We start from the raw sequence: 21,599 nt of genomic DNA on the forward strand, positions 1-21,599 counted from the left end.
AAGGTGGCAGAAGCCAGTGCAAAAACAGATGACGATTCTACACCTAAGCTTAAAGACCTATCAATCAACCCAAACCCAACCAAACCAAGCAGATATTGGGGGGATGCCCCAACCACACAAAAACAGGGTCAACCTACAGTATCAAGTTCAAGCACTAGGAGGCCCAAAATCAAACCTGACCACCAGGACACCAGCAACAACCCACGTAACAAATAGCAACACGATGGCACCTTGCGTTCCGGAGATACAGCGCACGCGCAGTGCCCGCACAAAAGGTAACCTGGAATGTCAAGTTCAAGCACCAAGGGCACCAAAATCAAAATTGAGAATTATTCAGCCACCGCCAACACATGTGCCAAATATCATTGCGCCCGCACCAACCGTTCAGAAGATATAACTCCGGAAATACCCCTCCCGGACACAAAATTCGACCTGCCGCGTCAAGTTCAAACGCGACAAGGCCCAAAGTCAATCCTAGGCAACAGGCAACAACTTCTCACCCATGCACCAAAAATCGTCGCAATGGTGCGTATCGTTCCGGACACACAGCGCCAAAAGTGCCCCAAAAACACCAAAAATGCCACCTGCAATGTCAAGTTCAAGCGCCAGGAGGCCCAAAATCAAACCTGAGTGTCAGGCTACCACCCCCAACCCACTACCAAAAATCGTCGTGCTCGCACCATCCGTTCTCGAGATACAGCGCCCTAAATCCCCAGCTTCCAAAAGTTCCCACGCCCGTGAAAACCATACCTGCATACATGCAGGTAACAAAGTAAATAGACACCTGCAGGCATAAACAACAATAAGATGATGTACTTCTGGCTAACTCGCATAACTGAGCATTGCTAGCAGCAAAAGCTGAGAAATAATGGAGTACTAAAAATAAAGTCTTCAAGCTGACTTCTAAACCACTGACCTGTGCCTTTAACAGTACAATGATGGGTTGCCAGCTGATGTTAGGACTTCATTTGTATTCCACCATCACCCTATCTCACATAAACTCTCAAACCTCTAATCACAAGAAATAATTAAAGAGACCAAATTCTCCATCCCTCATTACACAGACCATTAGGGCACCACATTCATTTCCTTACTAAGGGACTTATTAATTTCAAACTGCTGTATTCAGACAGACCCGTTCATTGCACAGTTATAATGTATCTATGGCTCAATCAGGAGGTACATATACAGGATATTGTAATATGTACTCAGAGGTGACAAACCTTAAGGTAATAACGAGGAAAATTCATATAAAATATCTTTCTTTCTTTGACTTGATAATCTCTCAAACACTATGATAATATTTCTTCTGAAACTAGATACATTTGTTTGTATTTGAAACACAATATTGTCATGGGAGACACTTAAATTACCTAACGCCCAATCTAAAATGACTATAATTTATCAAAGATAAAATTTGCGTGTACATTCACATTAGCACCTTCCAATATTGTACCAAGTTTCCTACATATCAAACACAGCTATCCTCACTACTGGCACCTTTCAATTGAAACTGCTATGAAGATTCAACAATTCTGATGTTCACACACATTCTTCAAAAAGGATGCCCTTGGACTAATGCTGAGATTATTACTTACATGATGCATGGCAGAGACAATGCACAAATGGTTTCACAGCATGAGCTCAAAGTAATACACATGTAACAACACAAGTAAGGCTTTTAACATTTATTATATTGAGTTTTGACTTTGACTTTTTGAATTTGGGTCGACAAATTCATGTTACTGAATTAAAGGCATGAGCAATGGAATATCACATTATATCTTCTTTTCAAAGGCTTGATAGGAAACACCTTTCATTGAAAAACATTTCGGACTTTCAATTTTAAAATACATCATGTCACAGGATCCAAATAGATTCCAATGTTACTATGTGCCCATTGATGCATACCTACAATAAGGTCACAGCTAGTTATGTAGAAAATTCACTTAATTTGAGACATTATTCAATATCAACCATGAGCAATCCATCAAAATGCCAAATTTATATTTTGTAATCCATCTTTGTTTCAAAAAGTATTTAATCCTGACAAAGGAATATCAGATATAATCTAATAATGCCAAAAGGTCATCTTACAGCTCTTGAATCGAAAAGGCAATCTTTCAATCTCAGAGGTGAAGTACCTGTAATTGCATTTTGGGCCATAATTTTGTTATTCAGTACATATCAATTTTAACAATTTGTAACTCTAGACATTGAATTCATGAAAAGTATACATTGTGTTTTTTACATTCATGGTATTTGAATTACTTTGGATCTTAATGATTCTGGTGGTCGTTAGCAACATAGTGATGCAAATTTACGCATGGGAAGATTGGCATATAAAAGGGATGGGTCAAAGACTTTTGGGATGGACACTGGAGGAGGACTGTTAACTTTTTTGGAATGGATTATAGTCAAGAGCACATAACATTAATTGTTTTTTCCACAATGTGATTTTAACATCTGATATAAACACTAAAGACATAAAAACTTAAGGGAAACTCAAGAGAAGGGGATTTCAACAACAACATCAATGCTAACATGTCTGAGAACCTCAAGTAACTTCTTTTCCAAAATGGCGATCACATGTCATTTGTGGTACATATATCTAACTCAGATAAACCTTTGTGTCAAAAATTTGACTTTTGTGTGACAGCTTCTCATGTCCATAATATTTCCGCAGCCCAGACAGCAACGAGTCTGGGTTGTTTTAATTTGACCCAGGAGACAATACTGCTATTAACTACTGGCCATTTGTCTGGGCATATAGGTACTGCGGCAACATAAAGGGGATTATAAGTACCTTTAAGGGCCTTGTGCCTGTTAAATTGGTCTTCTGTCGGTCTTTGTGAGCTATGCCGATAATCTGAAAGTGATGAACTGACTGGAGTTTTTCCATGAACTGGTCAGTTGGAGTTGACTGACCTTTGACATCCTGCCAAATAATTGTCTCCATACCTTCGAACTACATGTACATTCAAAACTGCCCAAGAATAATTTAGGGGACCAATAAAATTTAGTCTACGTGGATAGTTGGTCACTAAGGATTCTTGATGAATGGCCAATGGAAAAAATTATCCAAGGAGCCACCAAAAATAGTCATTTGGCAGGGGTTTGACTGTATTGTACATTGTACATGCTCCCTTATGCATACCCTAGTGGATTTTTTTTGTGTGCAGTGTCTTGACATCTGCAGAATACTTAAATACAATCAAACTTGTATAAGTGACCATCTCTATGTAAGGACTAGAGCTGGGTATCGGTACAGCGTACCGGTACAAAACCGGTTTTTCTTATTGGACCGGTCCAGAAAAACCGGACCTGAAAAAATTAGGTGGACCGGATGTTGGACCGATTAGAAAATTAACAGATCATTTTATCAGGCATTCACACGTTTTGACGCTTGCAGGTGGAAGAAAATAACAAGAGTGAAGTAGAGTAGAGTTTATAGTCATTTCTACCAAGTTTTACAGTCAATCGTACAGGTGCAGTTAGCTTTGTATGATTTTAAAACGTCAGTGTAAGTCTAATACTCCACCAAACAGATTTCTTTGTAGTGAAATGGACCATTGGTATGAGTCATACTGCATCAGGTCCAGGTTCAGGTCCGGACCTGGACCTAATCCTCTGGACCTGAACCGGACCTGGACCTGAATTTTATGTACCGGTACCCAGCCCTAGTAAGGACCATGTGCTAATGTGACCCTTTGGCAGTCACTCAGATATTTTCCCCATTGACACCAGCATTAAGTATCCTGTCTAAAGTGACCATCTGTCTACTTAGGCAGTCCTCTGGGTCATTTTCTTGGGCAGTTTTGACTGCATACATTTTGACTAATGGCATTGGCTAGTAGTATCATCCTACTTTAATTTCACTACATGCATTTGTGTTGACACCCAAGTTTCATATACATTCATGGGGCCATGCAAGCCCAATACATGTAAAAGCTATATGATAGTGGATCTCTAGGACCGTTATCAAAACCAATGAAAATCATTATTGATGAGGGACATTCTAGATCAGCTTTCTTTAAAATTTCATTGGTTTATTTTCCTGAATCATTCCATCAATAAGTCAAAGTTTATTATTGTTCATTGCATCCCATCTTACAGATGATATTGCAATCAATACAGGACCTGTTTCATCTTTCAGTTAAAATTTGGGACAGACGACATGTTGAGATAAGGTATTGGAGAAAGACAATGCGGGGCAAATAGAAAACCTACGCTCAGGACAGCGGTCAAAATGCATTTGGGAAAGGTCCCTAACTTGTAATGTACGTGTATTTGTACAGCACAAACAAGCTGATAGGGGGCACTGTACAAAAATGTACTACCAGCCTTGATATTCTACAGCTTGCTTACGATATGATAAAAGGAAAAGATAAAGCGGGCGATCTCACACTGAGGACGTAGGATGAAGCTCATTTGTAAGCATATTCCAGCCAAGCACACCAGGTCACCTGTACTCTTCTCGATAAGTGTATTGGATTATCATCATGAAAAGGTATTGTTTTTGGTGTGTGTGTGTTTGTGTTGTGCGTGCGCACACGTACTTGCGCATATTTGTGTGCATGCGTTCCTGGATAGGTGTGGTCAGCATAACTTTCCTCTGGCTTGGTTGTAATGATATTTGGTCTGTGGTCAAGGTGGATTTTGGGCCCCCTGGTGTATGACCTTAGAACAGCAGAGGATGTGTACTTTTGCGCCCCCTAGCAGCTTTCTCTTGAACTTCAGGGGCATTAAAAAAAATATTTACAAAAGAGATGACGAAAGGATGACAAAGGAACAACAAATTTCCATGATATTCGTTATGCAGGTAGTTAGACAGAGATGTACACAATCATAAGGTAATCATGCAAATTAGGACAATGAGGAAAATCTGTTATTCCATAATAGGACTTTCATACATGTAACAGTTTGTATATAATTTGTGGCAGGTGAAAGATTAACAGATACTAACTATGCAAATGAAATAAGAGTATAATTTGCATAATTACTCTGAAAGTGCCATAATTCAATAGTGGTAAATGGTGGCAATTACCTACTTCATGTGTAAGTTACTTAAAGGTATACACCACTATGAATAGAATGTAAATGTACAAGTCATCTACAAAGGCTCTAAAGATTCCAAAGAGGTACATGTACATTGTATGAGGTCTACAAACTCTTGTTCTACATACAATGTACAGAGGTTTGGTGCCATAAGCTTCCTCATACACATGGCCGTCGGCTTTACGTCCGAGCTGACGATGCAACAAGTACTTTCTATTCAACACTACAGACTGCCAAGGATTCCAACCCAGGATCCTTTAGATTCTATGTAAAGATTGAAAGTATACTACTATTAACTTAGGGACCGTACGGCGTTTAGTGAGGGGGGAGGGCCGGTCGCCAGAGGGTCGGGTCAAAAATTTTTTGCTAGGCCCTCCCCCCAGGTAAAAATTTTTTTGCTAGGCCCTCCCCCTAAGTCAAATTTTTTTTGCTTGGCCCTCCCCCCTCCTATCAATTTTGAAAAAAATATTCAAGACGCCAATAAAACACTGCGCTCCCATTTGTAAATGTGCTTTGCGTCATATCATACTTTTCATGATTTTAATCGCGAAGCAGATCTCTCACCCCTAGTAAAAAAAGGAAAACAGAATGGCTCAAAATATCTGCTTAATAGAGGGATAAATATCTGCTTCATAGAGGCATAAATATTTGCTATATAGAAGCTATTTCACACCTAAAAAGCATTTGTATCTGGATTTCTAGTAACGCTAGTTAGATTTGCGCCACGAAGCGGCGCGCGCCCTGCTCTCTAAATTTACGTATTGCAAGCTTGCGGGCCTGAGCGGCTTGACGGAAACTATTTTCAATTTACATACATTTTGGACTTTTTCTTGGTTCTGTGGTGGTAATAACTTACGGTAAATCGGGAAAAATGAAAACCAAACCGACAGCACGATTTGACTAACCAAAACTGTGGTGGGGAGGGGGGCACCAACGCGATTTTCCCACGGCGGGGTAGACCGGTCGCCTCTCTCTAGCCGCCGGCGGGCGTGAGAACGTAGACTTGCAGGAGATCTTTTAGAAATGCCACGCTTTTTTGCCACGATTTCCTGCATTGCTTTTTTATGGGAAAATTTGCTGGTTAGATGACATTTCTATGAAAAAAAAATACGAGGTTTTCAAGTTTTTGAGAACGACGTTCCATGTCCGGCGCCAAAGGCACGAAGAATCGCAAGGTAGGTCCAGGAAAATTTGAAATCTTGACCCTCTTAAAAGCTATTTCCTTCAGTTTGAGGGAAATATTTTGCTGACAAACAAAGCTAACTTTAACGGCATTTCAATTTAGAAATATAAAATTAAATCCCCCCCCAAACACATTATCACGATGTCGGTCATTCAAGGCGCGAGGCCGGTCACGTCAAAAGGGATTCAGGGAAATTTGCAAATATTTACCCTCGAGCTCTGAAACGCCATTTCTTACATTTTGAGGGCAATAAGACGGGTAAATTTTGCTGGCAGACTAATCTAGAGTTTAATAACATTTCTGTAAGTGAAAAAGGTTTTCGAGGGCGTCATGCATAAGCCCCGCCCCCGCCCTTTCGCATTTTCACTGTGTCCTGAGCGCAAACCTTGGGCGATCCCTTGCAGAGGTCCAGAAAAATTTGGAAATCTTGACCCTCTGAAACGCCGTTTCTTGGATTTTAAGGGACATATTTTGCTGGCAGACCAAGCTATTTTTTTTTGCTTGGCCCTCCCCCCAAGTCAAAAATTTTTTGCTAGGCCCTCTCCCTGGCAAAATATTTTTTTGCTTGGCCCTCCCCCCCCTGGCGACCGGCCCTCCCCCCTTGCTAAATGCCATACGGTCCCTTATCTAAGAGTAAGACACTTGCAAAACACAGATTAGTTGTTAGGGGGCATTGTAATACAGCAGTCATGGTAAGCATATTGCTAGCTGTTTACATTAAGTTGGAACAGTTATAAACACATGATGGTGTCAGAAAAAAAATGGGGATACATACAAATGTACAACATACATAATGAAGTACACGTACATTGTTGTGAGCCCTTCGTAAGAGTATTAAGACAACCCCTAGCTAACCAAAAGGGACAGTTACTGTAAACTGTTCATTGACTTAATCATATCGGTGACTTTATCATTTCCAGTGTTTCATCTGCATCTTCATAAATTTTTAAGCTGAACATCACAGCTCTGTGTAGGAAGGTTTTGTTTTCTGTGTCTATTTCTTTGTGCTTTTGTATCCATAATTAGTTGTATGGAGAAGAGTTGCTGGCTTCCATGTGCTAGCATGTAGGAGACACTGACAAAAGGTTAGGTTCCCAAAATAGGATTTCATCTTGAATTTCCTGCTATATGTATGTCTGTTGCCTTATGAGAGCCAGTGGAACAATGCAGGATATGCTTGGATATGGGATCTTTGATTTCTTGCTTGAGTGGAGTTCGAAGAATCATTTCATGTTTAAACTCTTTTCATGGATATTGCTTGACATTTTGGGCTCTTGTATTGTGATGTCATAAGCAAAGAAGCCAAAAAGGTCTTTAAAAGGGTCCAGTGAGTAACATGCTTGTAAAACACAAACAGTTGTTAGGGGGCACTGTACTACTAGCTTCAGGGATAAACTTCGTTTGAGAATGCGAGATTTCTACCTAACTGGTTTTGTCAATCTATAGGGAAACTTGGTTTCTCTGCCCCCAAATAAAGATGTACAGTTAGGCAGCTGCAGTTAAGTGGAACTGAAATGTGCAAAGGAAAGCCATGCCTGGTTAATTAGGCATTTTCAGTCACATAGAGGTATACAACTGCCATATCACTGAAAGAAATACCTAACTGTTAGTACACAAGGTCTTACTTAGTGTTGACTAAGTCGCAGTGAGCACAAGTTTTAAAGCGGTACCAACTGAACACCAGTCCTGATCCTCTAAACAGATGAAACTAGTCTGAGAGTTCCACGACCCCATACCTTTGCTAAATGGTTTCAACCATTATGACTGATGTATTGTATGATTTTTCAACAATTATGCAAATGAGGTCCTTATTTACATAAATTGTACTAGTTGAACATCCCCTCAACCCAAATTACTGAAGTTGCAGTCTTATCTTATGAAAGAAGGCTATATTTAGCATTTTCTGATCATCTACGTAAACTTAATTTACCCTCATCTTTCACGAAACTTCCAAATGCCACAATTATAAAATTGCCATCATTAACCAGTATGAAATTAATGCATTTTCTCATTTATGCAAATTTGGTCTTTGTTAACATACTTTTCATCAATCAGTTTTCTCTTTCTCAGTTACATTTGTCACAGATTCATATGGCCCTATCATGGACCCTGTTGGGTTCATAAAATTTCAACAATACTGCAAATTAGATTCTGATTTGCATATCATTACAATCTAGCATCACTAAAGCCATCTACATACCAAAAATCATGACGATATGTGAGCCCTTTCTTGAGTTATTCTCTTTCAAAGCCTGAAACTAAACTGTCCTGAACTTGATATGAAAACCCGTACCAGAAGTTCTGCTGCAGACGCATAACAAGCCACTAGGGGGCCCAAAATCTAATAACTTCCAGGTTTTGTCAAGACCTTCCACCATCGCAAACAATCCACCCAGGCCTTCTGGAGTTGAGCTGTTCATCCACATCCACATCCACACTCACACACATACATACAAACACTACATATTATTTCTGGACAATGTTGGGAGGTACATGTTCAGTATGGTTGTTAACATCTATTATCATAATACCGCCAAGTTTACTGCGAGCTCGCAAGCGATACTAATTTGACAAATTATTAACGCCTCATTTTCTCCAGTTACATGTTGCTGGTAAAGCTTACCTTTGCCACTTGTTTTCGGTATCTTTTTTTGTCTCTCTTGTCGTGCTAAAAACGATATATTGTAATCGCAACACACCGCGGAATTAAACGGAGAACGGGCGCGTGGTTGGGAGGGAGTTAAAAAATACCGCCAGGAAAAACACGGCACAATTAACTGCCGCTATGTACCTTTATTCATCCTCTGTTGTTCCTTCCTTTCCTGTTAGTAATTGCACAAAACAAATACCTGCATGACCATACAAAAAGTCAGGAGAAAACGGACGTTTACTGTCAAGAATTTTCATTTAATTTTGGACCGTCACAACCGCTATGACGTAAAATTTCACTGCTGGCGTAGCATTAAAAATGGCGGAAAAATGGCGGCGTACGTTCAATTTGACCCATTCAGCCGTAGATCCAGGCGATAATGCAACGGCTCTTCACACTTTTACACGAGATGTAGGTTACCAACAGAACTTCAAGATTGCTGTTGAATCATGCTCATCTTGTGCCGTGAGCACCTGTGATTATTATCTACAAATCTTGCGATGAACGTGACAGTGTGTTTGTCCCACGACGAGCTCGCCTGCCCCGAAAATGAACTGAAAACTTTTGTCCTTGTTGTCTTCGAATGCACTGTTATCGAAGCCTTTTTAAAAATGTGTGAAACACGTGAATGTCTGAAGTGTGCATACCTCGAAAATAACTGTTGCTGCGCTAGTGGATCACCGAAAATTTTTCGTTTATGTCATTTGGCGGTATAAGAATTACTGCCGGTGTTATGCCAATAGATGTTATATATAATATGGTTGGGTGTGTTGAATGTGCTTCTGAACAGATGGTGAGCAAACTTACTGTAAGATACCAGAGGTCATTCCTGTCAACCAATCAATAGCTAGCTCCCACTCAAGCATCTATTATGACAGCATTTCTCCTTAAAACCCATATGAACATTAAATACTCCACACATTGATGAATAGACCAATACAGATGCAGAATAGAGAGGCGACGGAGGTCTTGGCTTTAAGTAGTCCAATACATTTTTCTGGCCGATAAAAAAGTATTGAATGGAGATTTCTGTCACCTATGGGAAGAATCTGAAGGAAGAAAGATCAGATACCACTGAGGGAGAATCCATCCTTTGGACATAATGAGGTCAATTGGTATTGAAAGTTAAGGTGCTGACAGCATCAGACCATGGAATTTGACCAACTTGTGGGTAGCCTGGGAATTGGCCCATGATTCTAAAACAAACCTATCATTTCCCATTAGGCTGAACATGTAATGTAGCACCTGGTTTGGGTAGGTCTATCATTGACTATATATTATGCATATAATGTTAGTGAAAAAAAATCTAGTTAGTACAGTAATTTATTGTACAAGCAGGTATCTAGTAGTAGATATCTAACATTGATAGCAGACTAACATACATGTACATTGTATTGTATAGTATTCTTTAATTAGCTAAAAAAAGGAATACTTAACTTCATTCTATTTTAAATCATCCTTCAGCCAAATACACCCACACACATGCACACACACACACACATGTACACGCACAAAAGAGAGTCATAAAGTTTAACTTGAAATACCAGCATTCAACACACATTGTATTACAATATTCATACTTTAACAATAACCCGCTAGCCAACATACCCTGAAACCAGAAAAAAACTCTTTAAGAAACAGGTCCGCATCCATCTTTATATTCCTTTCTGTTTCACACATTGTTACAGAGCCCATGCTCTTGATTTGTCTTGTTAAATCTGTCGTTCCAAGCTATTTTCATCAATTTCAATTGTCAGATTTTAAGGATAGACAAAGGGAAACTTTTGCCCGTCCTAACAAGCAAACTTCAGTCCAGGGATGGAAAGATAGGCCCCCGGTTGTAAATATAATACAGTTGAACCCTAATATAGGTAGGCAAAACCCTTTGTTGATGATAGATGCAGAAAATTTTCACATCCACTTTGGCCATATGTCATTGAATCTCAGCTGAAGTTTTGCTGCTGACATACTCAGGGGTGCCTAAGCTCGTACAAATTAGATGTAAACGCATAAATCACTATGTGAAAATGTACAAGTTCTACGAAAAAAACACAAATCACTATGCAAAAATGTATGTATCTTATGGGCTACACACAAATCACTTATGAGAAATGTACAGGTCACATGACAAAGCTAAGCGGGACATTCATCCATCAGATAACATAGTGTGATGTGCTAAAATTAAGCAAAAGAGTAGCTACATGTAACAGGCTATCCATCTATCTAACTATCTATCTCCGGTTTAACGTTATATTTACATTAAATGCATGGTTGTGACTGTATGTGCCCATTTAATGCATTAAAGCATTGTTGTAGCCAGCACCCGACCTTCTGCCTTTGACGGAATTTTGCAGCTTGGGACGGAAAAAAAATTTGCCCATTCCGTCCTCTGTGACCGACAAAAATTGATATTTTAAGATATAATAAAACTGTCTCCCTTGTGTAATTTTTCACCCAAACAGATGCCATTGAACAGGTTAGTCTACCAGGGTAAATTTACACCTCAAAATGCAGGAAATAGCATTTCAGAGGGTGTAGATTTCAAAACTTTCAGAGGGGAGCATGCTTGGACCCCCCAAGAAAGTCGCGCCTTGGGCGTCTCTATAGGATTCAAAGTCGAGGGGATGGAAAATGATTTCAGGCTGGCTACAACCCTGCATTCAAGTGATCATGGATGGAGACACCCAGAAACATACCTTCTGTCAACATAACAACCAGCGAATTTGCATAAAATGACTGCATATCCCATAAGATACATGTACATGTACATGTTTTTCCTAAAACTTGTACCAATTTTGGAAATTTGTGCGAATGCCTAGGCACCTGTTAGTAGTGGGTGGGGGTGATGATGACTGACCCCATATTACCCTGACCTCTTTATTCCTCATGACACTCATGCCCCCCTTCTCACCCACTCCCCACTCCCATGGTGATGATAGCCAGCACCATTTCTTTTAGGTGTGGATTCCAGCTGCCTTCCATTAGGCATCTGTAACCACCTCATTTATCACCACATTTGTTTACTCACATCTCAAGTTCACTTCTTAAGATACATGTACACTATACAGTGTCTCTGCATGGTGTTTGACTTGACTTTTACCCCTGAAAATTTCTGAAATTAGCCAGTATTAACAACTGCCACCACCTTGTGACTCACTCCGCCAGGTAAGAGCCACTGCAGTTCTAGAGAATACTAGTAAGTCCTGGAAGAAACTGATTCCAGTGGAAAGGGGTGTTAGGCTTTTGTATCCTGATGCTTGTAAAGAAGTACATGTATTTGAGACACGAAGTATACCTACCAATATTCCATTCTATACGACTTTCTATGTCGTAACCTGACATATGGTGGTATTACTGCATATTAATTTTTAAGAAATCCCCACTGCAGGTAAATCATGTAAAGTATGTGACCAGGGCTTAAGAGACCACCAAAAGGTGGTACATGTACCAACAAGTGATCCCATTAGTCAGGTGGTCCTTGTGTAGATTTGGTCAATAGTGCAGGTTTGACTACATACAGAAATGCCAACTTCAAAGTGTTCGTCTTACCTGTGTGCACAAACACGATATCTCCCCTCTCCAGCAGGGCCTGTGTGAAGTTCACAATCTCCCTCCACGGCTTGGATCTCAGCGCCATGCGTCCGTTGTTCGGTGTTGTGATCTCAAACACGATGTTCTCATCTGAGGAGTCCGCATCGGTCGCGCTCAGGTCATCTGTGGTGACAACAGTGACGGAGCCCTCCCACACGCTCAGACCATTGTTGACCAGGACCTGAGGAGTCGCGTCATTGACGGGGGTGACCGTGATGTAGATGGTGTGAGGGAGGCTGTAGGTGCTGCCGTCTGTCGCGTTAGCACGGATGGTGAACTGGTCATGGAGCGTGTCTGCCCCGTCGTGCACATAAAACACAAACTGCTTCCTCACCTGAACAACACAAAACCAAACAGTAAAAATATCTTAGTACCAATCAATTAATACTTAAAGTGTAAGCATGAATTACCTAAAATACTGCATCAGTTTGTCCTGATTCCCTGTAAGTTAAACTTGTCTCAATCATAACATTTCTGACCTAGGGGGAAGAGATGTCCCAGTAGTACTACTCAAAATAACCAACCCATAAGAAGTGGCATTCTGATCTTGTTACATGGTCACCACTGAGTAAGTACACATATAAGTAGTTCTGTGCCAAGAAGTGGTCTCTTGGCCTTGCGAAGTACTGTGCGAAGTCGTTTAACAAAAAACATTTCCATCAAGCAATAAATGATCTAAAATCTGCCCTACATTTAAGGGTTAATGACCCGCCCCGAGGTGTATATGGTGTCATAACGCCTGGTCCTTTGCTATAACCAACGAATAAAACCACCGAGTGAGCGAAGCGAACGAGGTGGTTTTATGAGGACTGGTGGTTATAGCAAAGGACCAGGCGTTATGACACCATATATACCGAGGAACAGGTGGGTCATTAACCCTATTATCATATAGCCTACCCACACTGACCCATTTAGAGTAGATTAGAGTAGAGTTTCCAGTTGAGTAGGAGCGACAAATTCTTTTCTAAAACATACATCTTTTATTCAGTACATACATTTGAACAGTGAATTTGAACAACATAAAACTTGTACGTGAAATGTATTTCTGTTCCAAGGCTTAAAATAAGAACAAAGTCGATTCATTATGTTACAAACTGTTGCACGCTCCGTATTTCTCCACTCGCCCATTCTCCAGATTGTCGAGTTCGTTCGTATCAGGCGCTAAATCTCTGCCGGCTTTCCTGAGGTATTCCGGGATCCCTGTGCTTCAACAGCTCTTGAGAATCTCGTTCACTACGAACCCAGACACGACTTCTCCGAAGAAAGGTAGCATTTTGGTCCTCCAGCGCCATGACCGCTACTCAATGGCGGACCGTGGTGTTATTGTCGTCTGAACTTGAATGGGCGGGGGTGCAAATAATTTTATTTTCCATTTGCAGTTTAAACTGGACATGACTTGAAATAGATTTTATTGTCTTAAATATTATAGGTAATTCAGTGTTGTTTTAAGACGGCAAATGTTTTCTTTGAACAAAGAAACACGCACTACCGATGTTAATAGAGGGAGCCATCCCCCCTGCCATGCCTGTACTTATTCCCCTATCTTGGCAGATGGACGATTCCTGGATATCTCATTCTGATTGGCCAGCGTCCTGTTTGTCTGTCGTCCTGATTGGTTTAAACTTTCAAAAGTTTTATCACATATGTGATAATCAAAAATTTAATGCACGGCTGTTACGGCGTCATAACCAGCATGAAATGGGGCCTTCTGATTGGCCCACGTCCCCTGGCTATATGATAAATATCTATAATCCATGCTAGTTCCATAAAATCAATGTCCCTTTCATTTACAAAAACAAATTGTGTTAGTTGATAAAGAAGTGTTTGACCTGCAGGTGTATGTAATCTAAGCTGCCAGTTCCACTGGAGTACTGTAGCATAAATATGGCTTTATCTTTTGCAGGTCTGCAGGTACATATTGTAATGTACATGCATATGCACACACACTTCTGTACACCATATATCATAATCTTCCACCATTGCGTGCCTTGCACAAAGGCAAGACAAAAAAAGAAGGCTGCAATATACACAGGCTTCAGCACAACAGAGTTGAAAAGTTCAGCCTTTATATATAACATACACGTATGCGCCGATACTGATTTTCAATACAACTTCAGCTCAGGCAATGGGTACTGCATCAAGGGACCATCGCTGTGGTCCAACATTCAGGCACAAGTAGCAATTTACAAACTATACAGATTTCCCCCGCACCTTTCATCGATGCATGTTGTCCATATAAATGCTAATACCGGGGTCCTGACATTGACCCTGCCTGTAGCACATTGCATCTTGTGCCCACGCTGCCTTCTTTGCAGCAGGTAGAAGCCAATAAGGCCAACCCTAATCATTGACCCTTTCCTCACACCATTATTTTCAGGACCATTAGGCTAATGATACCCTGAATCAACATCAACTGGACACATCTATTAGCACCAGGCTTAAAAAACAGTAACAACAAAGAATTGTAATGTGCTTTGTAAATACCTTTCAGTTAATACATGTACAACATGTACGTGCCTTGTAACAATTTGTTTTACATATGTATATTGTGTACCATTCAGTCACCTGGGCTGAAGCTTGAAGAAGTGTTGTTGATAAATAAAATAAAACAAATTATGCCTGTACCTGTTATGCTGATGCGAATGAGTGCTGTTGGGCTGATGCGAATTAGGATGGTCAATATAGATATTATATAGATATAATTAGAAAGGCAACATTTTCGCAAAAATGGAGATTGAAGTCTCCCCGTAGCCTTTTGTGAAGGTAGTCAAATACTGTTACAGTAGTACACCAATAATTACTATCATGAACACCTAACAGTATTAAGTGCGATTTAGAAAAATGAAGTAAAGGGGCAACGTTTTGCGGCTGTAGATCACGGTAATTATAATGTTTGAGCGGACGTTTTGCGGCTGTACAATTGTCGGACTGTGAAGGTCTGAGTAAAAAATTGTTGTACAATTGTCGTACATTGTAAACCTTGAGTATTTACAGTTAATTACATATTGTCATAATGTATCGTATACTAAATAAAAAAACTCAACGCAAGCATGGGAAAATGAATAAAAAGCGTATACTTATTCATTTCGCAAATGCCAACCACAATCAGAATGAGGGGGACAAAGATGTTGTGTAGCAGATGATTTTGAGTAGTAGAGATGAAGTCATTTCAAAATCTGAGTTGTGATTGGCTTAATTTGGAACAAACCAGAAATGGCTAGAGATTTAGAAAGTCTTTCTTGGGAAGACTTAATTACCTGATCACTGGTGAAACTCCTCAGAGCCACACCTGGTCCTCTTGTACTCTCGATCTGGCCACTGGATGGTCCCTCCAACAACTCGTACACCCAGGCCAGGCCTACAAAGTGCCTGTTGGACACCTTGATGATGTTCTCCACCAGTGGCGTGGACGCACCCTCACGGATAGTGAAGTTCTTCACCTCAACTGGCACCAGCTTGGGAACAATCTCTACTTCAAACACCAGGTCGCGTGCTGTCAGGATACCATTGGACACATCCAAGACAAATCTGGAAGCAACATACAGTTACTGTAAAATCTTTTATTTTTGCTGTGGCTTTAGTTCGCGTTAGGAGGGAAAAAGAGGTTTTTGCAGTGTTCGCCATTGATAGAAACAATTCTGTAGTACAATTGTGATTATATCAACTTGATACAAGGTTGACGTATTCACAGTGTCGTGAATTTGTTGTCGAGAGGTCTCCGCAAAAAATTAGACCAATGCAAAAGTTTCAAGAATTAAAGTATGATAGCACATCAATCCATATTCATGAGCGCATTGATCACCTTTAGGAAAGGTTGACATGTGCAAACCATACCTGCAGATATGTGACTGTCAGTACAAGTTAAGGTATCTCGGTTGGCTTAATTGGCATTTTAACCTTCCACTGTTTTCTTATTAATTAATCAAGAAAGAATGGAGCCGTAACGAATGTTGATAGATGGGCATTAAAGAATTCTAAATCTGATTTTTTGGGGGCCAAATTGATGACGTCATCATTTTTATTGCCTCTGATATTATTTTTTTCTATGACAAAATACAGCACTTTGGTACATACCACTGTAATGAAACTTCATTTTTCGTTGCATGATGATGAAAGCTACAAACGTAGTGTTGCGCAAACTGATATCTACTAACGATCTGTAGTTATTTAGAATTAATTTTTTTAATTAGATGAAAACAAACATTTTCTAATTACTACAGATCATTAGTAGATATCAGTTTGCGCAACACTACGTTTGTAGCTTCATCATTATGCAACGAAAAACGAAGTTTCATTACAGTGGTATGTACCAAAGTGCTGTATTTTGTCATAGAAAACTAGAGTTCCACGAACACATAACTTTGCCAAATAAACCAGGTTTGTTATGTAGAATGTTGTCTATAGACATAAATGTGTTACTCATTACATTTTATTTTATATGCCTGGAGTTGGTTCATAACATTTCGCCATTGCTTATACAAATAAGATCCATATTTACATAATAATATTAATTGTATCAAGCATCACTTAAGCTATCAGCATATCAAAAATCATTATGATCCTTTCATCCCTTCTTGACTTATTCTCTTTCAAAGTAGGAAACTAAACCGGCTCCTGCAGTTCAAGAAAAGACGTTACCGGACCCAAACATACACCTCTTACTCTCTGCCATCTTTCTCAGTTACATATGTGCATATGTGACAAGTTTGAAAGTCCTATCACGGAATGCAGTGGATTTATCAACTTTCCGCATTAACTATGCAAATTAGCCGTTAATTTGCATAATTAGTATCTCATTATGTAAGTTTTTACTTAGGCTACCTACATACCGAAAATCATGATGATCCGTCAACACGTTCATATTTTCCCATTAATTATGCAAATGAGATCATAATCTGCTACAAATGTGACAAGTTTGAAAGTCCTAGAAAGGCATGCAGGGGATTTTACAAACTTTCCTCATTAATTATGCAAATCAGCTGTTGATTTGCATAATTAGAATTCCATCATGTAAGTCTTCCCTTTGGCTATCTACATACCAAAAATCATGACGATCCGTCAATACGTTTATATTTTCTCATTAATTATGCAAATGAGGCCGTCATTTGCATAATTAACATGCATTGATATTTCTCTCTTTCTCATCTATATATGACAAGTTTGAAAGTCCTATCATGAAATGCAGCGGATTTATAAACTTTCGTCATTAATTATGCAAATTAGCTGCTGATTTGCATAATTAGTATTTTATTATGTACATTGTTACTTGGGCTATCTACATACCAAAACTCATGACGATCCATCAACACGTTCTCGAGTTATTCTTGTCCAAAGTTTGAAAGGAAATCGGCGACTGCAGCTCCAAACAAGCCGCTAGGGGGTCCAAACTTACCGCACTTACTCTCTGCCCTAAGGGCTATCTACCACTCAAAAATCATAACCACAGCATGTCCAGAACACGAGATATCAAGAATTGAGGTTCTGCTGCAGTACCTTAGCAAGCCGCTAGGGGGCCCATTATCGAACTTGACCTTTGTTTTCCCGACCCCTACCCACCTACCAAATATTATCTGGCTCCATCCAAGGCTTCTTGAGTTATGCTGTTAACACACAGACAGACACACAGACTCACAAGCCTAAAACATAACCTTAGCCATTCTGGCAAAGGTAATAAAAATAATATCAGAGGCAATAAAAATGATGACGTCATCAATTTGGCCCCCCAAAAATCAGATTTAGAATTCTTTAATGCCCATCTATCAACATTCGTTACGGCTCCATTCTTTCTTGATTCATTAATAAGAAAACAGTTGAAGGTCAAAATGCCAATTTAGCCAACCGAGATACCTTAATGTTGCTTGTTTCCTCTTTCCTCAGAGTTTCACGATAGATAATCAAACATAATTTGTTCTGAATGTTCTACTTCACATCTGTTCATTTTGAAACATAACTTTGCTATCAAAATGTTTCTTGCACAGATACATTAGACTCAAGATCCTCTGAGGATACTACCAGTGCTCAAAATTCATTTTTGGGCAACTAAACTCAGAAATTGATGCTGCACAGAAAAACATTTCCTGACACTTGAATGTCCAGAATGGTACATATAAGTGTATCAGTTTCACAGCACCAATTTTGGGCCCTGTGCATTAAGTACACATTTCGAGCACTGGTTACTTATGAAACGTCATGTCTGGGTAGCCCTGTGACTACTAACCTGTCTGTCAGCTGGTTGGTGGCAGTTTGGACATACTGTAACCTTCCATCATTCACATCCTGCTGAGTAAAGCTTGTCATTCTTTCATCTTCTGACACAGCTTCATCTCCTTGGTAGTCAAAGTCTGTAAAGGCTTCTATCAGTTCCAGGTATCCAAACTTTGGTGCCTCAGTAACAGTAAAGACAATCTCCTGTGGCGTGCTGTCGGGATGTGTCACACTTAAAATCTGGCTGGTTATAATGGCTGGTTTCCCTTCTTTTACCACAAGAGGTTTTAAAGAGCCAACCTTTGGTGGCTTTTGGTAACTCGCCAAGAAAGCTCTGACCTTGAAGTTGCCTTTGACCTCTGTTCCTTTGACCTTTATGGTAAAGTTGAAGTCATCCCTGAGCCCATCTCCATCTGAATGTTTGTACACAATCCTTGTTTCATATAAATCCATTTGTGTGAACTCTGTTACCTTTTTACCATCCTTCTCCAGCCTACCCTCAGCAGGACCAGAAGTGACCACGTACACTACATCAGCTCTGTCCGCATTGATGTTCGTTACAGCTGCCAAATTATCTGACGTGATTGCCAATCTATTTCCCTTCTGTACAACAATTCCTGTGTTGTTCACAATGGAAATGAATGGACTTGATGCACGTACCTCAAGTAGCCCCGTGGAGTAAAACTGACCGTCAGTTACACGTATCACCCCCCTGCCGTACGCTGAACCACTGTGTCTGAAGATCACTCTTCTCTGCTCTAAATCCAGCTGGGTGAATGTAGCTATAGGTGTATTTGTGTCATTGGTATAAACCACTTTTCCATTGGGAATTCCCAGTAGAAAGTACAAAAGTTTTGAGTCGTCATACCCAGAGTCTGGGTCAGTATACTTCAACTCGTTCGTCGTTATCAGTTTTTCCCCTTCTGTGACCACCTGCACCACCTTGTTTACAATGCGTTCTGGTGCCTGATCATTTTTCAGCTTTACGGAAATCAGGAATGTGTCATTGTAAGTGGACTTGGCAGGTCCGGCAACAGGGACTGCTTGGAAAGAAAAGAAATCATCCCCACTTTCTGAATCATCATGGATGTACAATACAGCCTGATTGGCAATGTCCTGATTGGTGAACCTCTGGACCTTATCTATGGCAACCTCTCCAGACTTAGGATCAATCAACTGTAGCTTCCCATGTTTTGGACCTCTGGTTACAGCATAACGAAACCTATCAGTGTTCAAGGTTTCTACTTTGAGAAACACGGGTTTGATAAGTTTGCCTTCTCCTTCGGACACAACCATGCCTGTGTTGGTTACAAAAATACTGTCACGGTCGGGAATGTATGAGATATTGAACTGAAAGAGAGAAGACACTGCACCGTAGGCAGAAATTTGAAAAACAAATGAATCACTAATCTCTGTCCTTACAGTACTCTCAAGGGCATAGGACACTCTCTCTTCTTCTATGTCAAGTTGTGAGAAGTTAGTTCTTTCTGATACCACCTCTTTTGAGTTTCCAAACACTCTCTGTAGCTCTCCCTTCTCAGGATTTTTCACCACAGTGTAGAAAACATTATCTGGGTCAAAGGAGGCAATATTCTCCAGGACTGTCAGAAGATTCCTACTAGAAAGTGCTTTCTCTCTGATATGCTTTAACACCAATTGCTCATTCTGCATGAGTTTGATTTTAACAGGAGGTATTCTGACATCAAAATCAAATTCTTCACTCTTCACCCCCGTGCAGGTTGCTGTGAAAGTAAAGCTGTCTGTGGCTAACTTGTTCTTCACAAGGAGAGGGTCCAAGCTGTAGTATCGGACCTTCTTCCTCTGCATGTTCTTCTGTGTGAAGGATGTAACTGGTCTCCAAACACCATCTGACTGCAACCTCTGCAACTCACCTTGCTGTGGCGCCTTGACGATATCATACCTAATTGGCAAATCCTGCTCTGGTGAGTTGGTTTCGAATGACAGAATGTCAGGTGTGATGAAAGAGAAGTCTCCATGGATGACCTCCACACCCAGGTTGACTTTTTCCTTCAGTTCTAAATCTAATGCAATAATACGCAATACTGCAGTACTACTAACTTTGTCTTTGTCACTCACTCGGAGGGCCAGCCTCGAGTGTTTTGGTCCCTGATGTACATAAGAGATTTTGCCCAAGTTTATGTCTTCCTGAGTAAAAGTGTCAATACTTACACCTGGATTGTCTGACCGTTCCAAGTAACCAGTGTTGTCCTGCTGCACAGGACTGTTAAGGACAGAGAAGACAAGTGTTGAAGACTCTGAATCAGGATCTTCTGCTGATAACACCTCTGGAGTCACAGTCCTTTTGGTGTTCTGAATCAGTGAGAACACATTGTCTGGATCTGTTGGCAAGTTTATTTCTGGGGCGTCATTAGTTGGAGTGATTTCTATCTTTATCACATACCCCTCCTCACGAAGCAGGGAGGGTGGAACTTTGTCTTCATTGGCTAGAAAGAACAGTCTGAAGTGAATCCTGTCCTTTCTGGTCTCAGTTCCATCGTGTTCATAGTAAATAAACGCGTTTTCTAGGTCCAAAAGGGTGAATTGTTGGCTTGCTGTCCTTCCAGCAACATTCTGACCAATTTTTCCATGCTTTGGTGGCTTTATAACTCTGATAAGAACTCCAGAATACCGAATGCCAATGCTCTTGAGATCAACATTGATCATGATGTTGTCAGTACTAAGACTAGCTTGCCCGCCTTCTTCCACAGAAAGAGGATTTATTGTCATATAGCTGTCCGAAATTTCTGCACGGGCCTCTTCCTGTGAAACTGTGGAGGACATTACAGTTGTTGGTACAGTTGGAAACTCAGGAGTAGCACATACGATGTCCAGACTCTCTGTAGCAAGCGCGTCCCGCAATGTGACTTCACGTTTGTTGATCTTTAGTCTTCA

The 21,599-nt window shown here is 40.3% G+C and overlaps 1 protein-coding gene across 1 annotated transcript in view; it reads right to left on the minus strand.

Annotated features, from left to right (window-relative positions):
• Positions 1 to 21,599, minus strand: part of LOC118409821 (chondroitin sulfate proteoglycan 4-like) — a gene marked incomplete in the record, with an annotated part of 145,979 nt that overhangs the window by 22,445 nt on the left and 101,935 nt on the right. Inside the window, 3 exon segments of the mRNA XM_035811159.1 lie at positions 12,441 to 12,816; positions 15,740 to 16,010; positions 18,700 to 21,593. Of these exon segments, the coding sequence (XP_035667052.1) occupies positions 12,441 to 12,816; positions 15,740 to 16,010; positions 18,700 to 21,593 (3,541 nt within the window).

Source organism: Branchiostoma floridae, chromosome 2, assembly GCF_000003815.2.
Source record: "Branchiostoma floridae strain S238N-H82 chromosome 2, Bfl_VNyyK, whole genome shotgun sequence".
NCBI lineage: Eukaryota > Metazoa > Chordata > Leptocardii > Amphioxiformes > Branchiostomatidae > Branchiostoma > Branchiostoma floridae.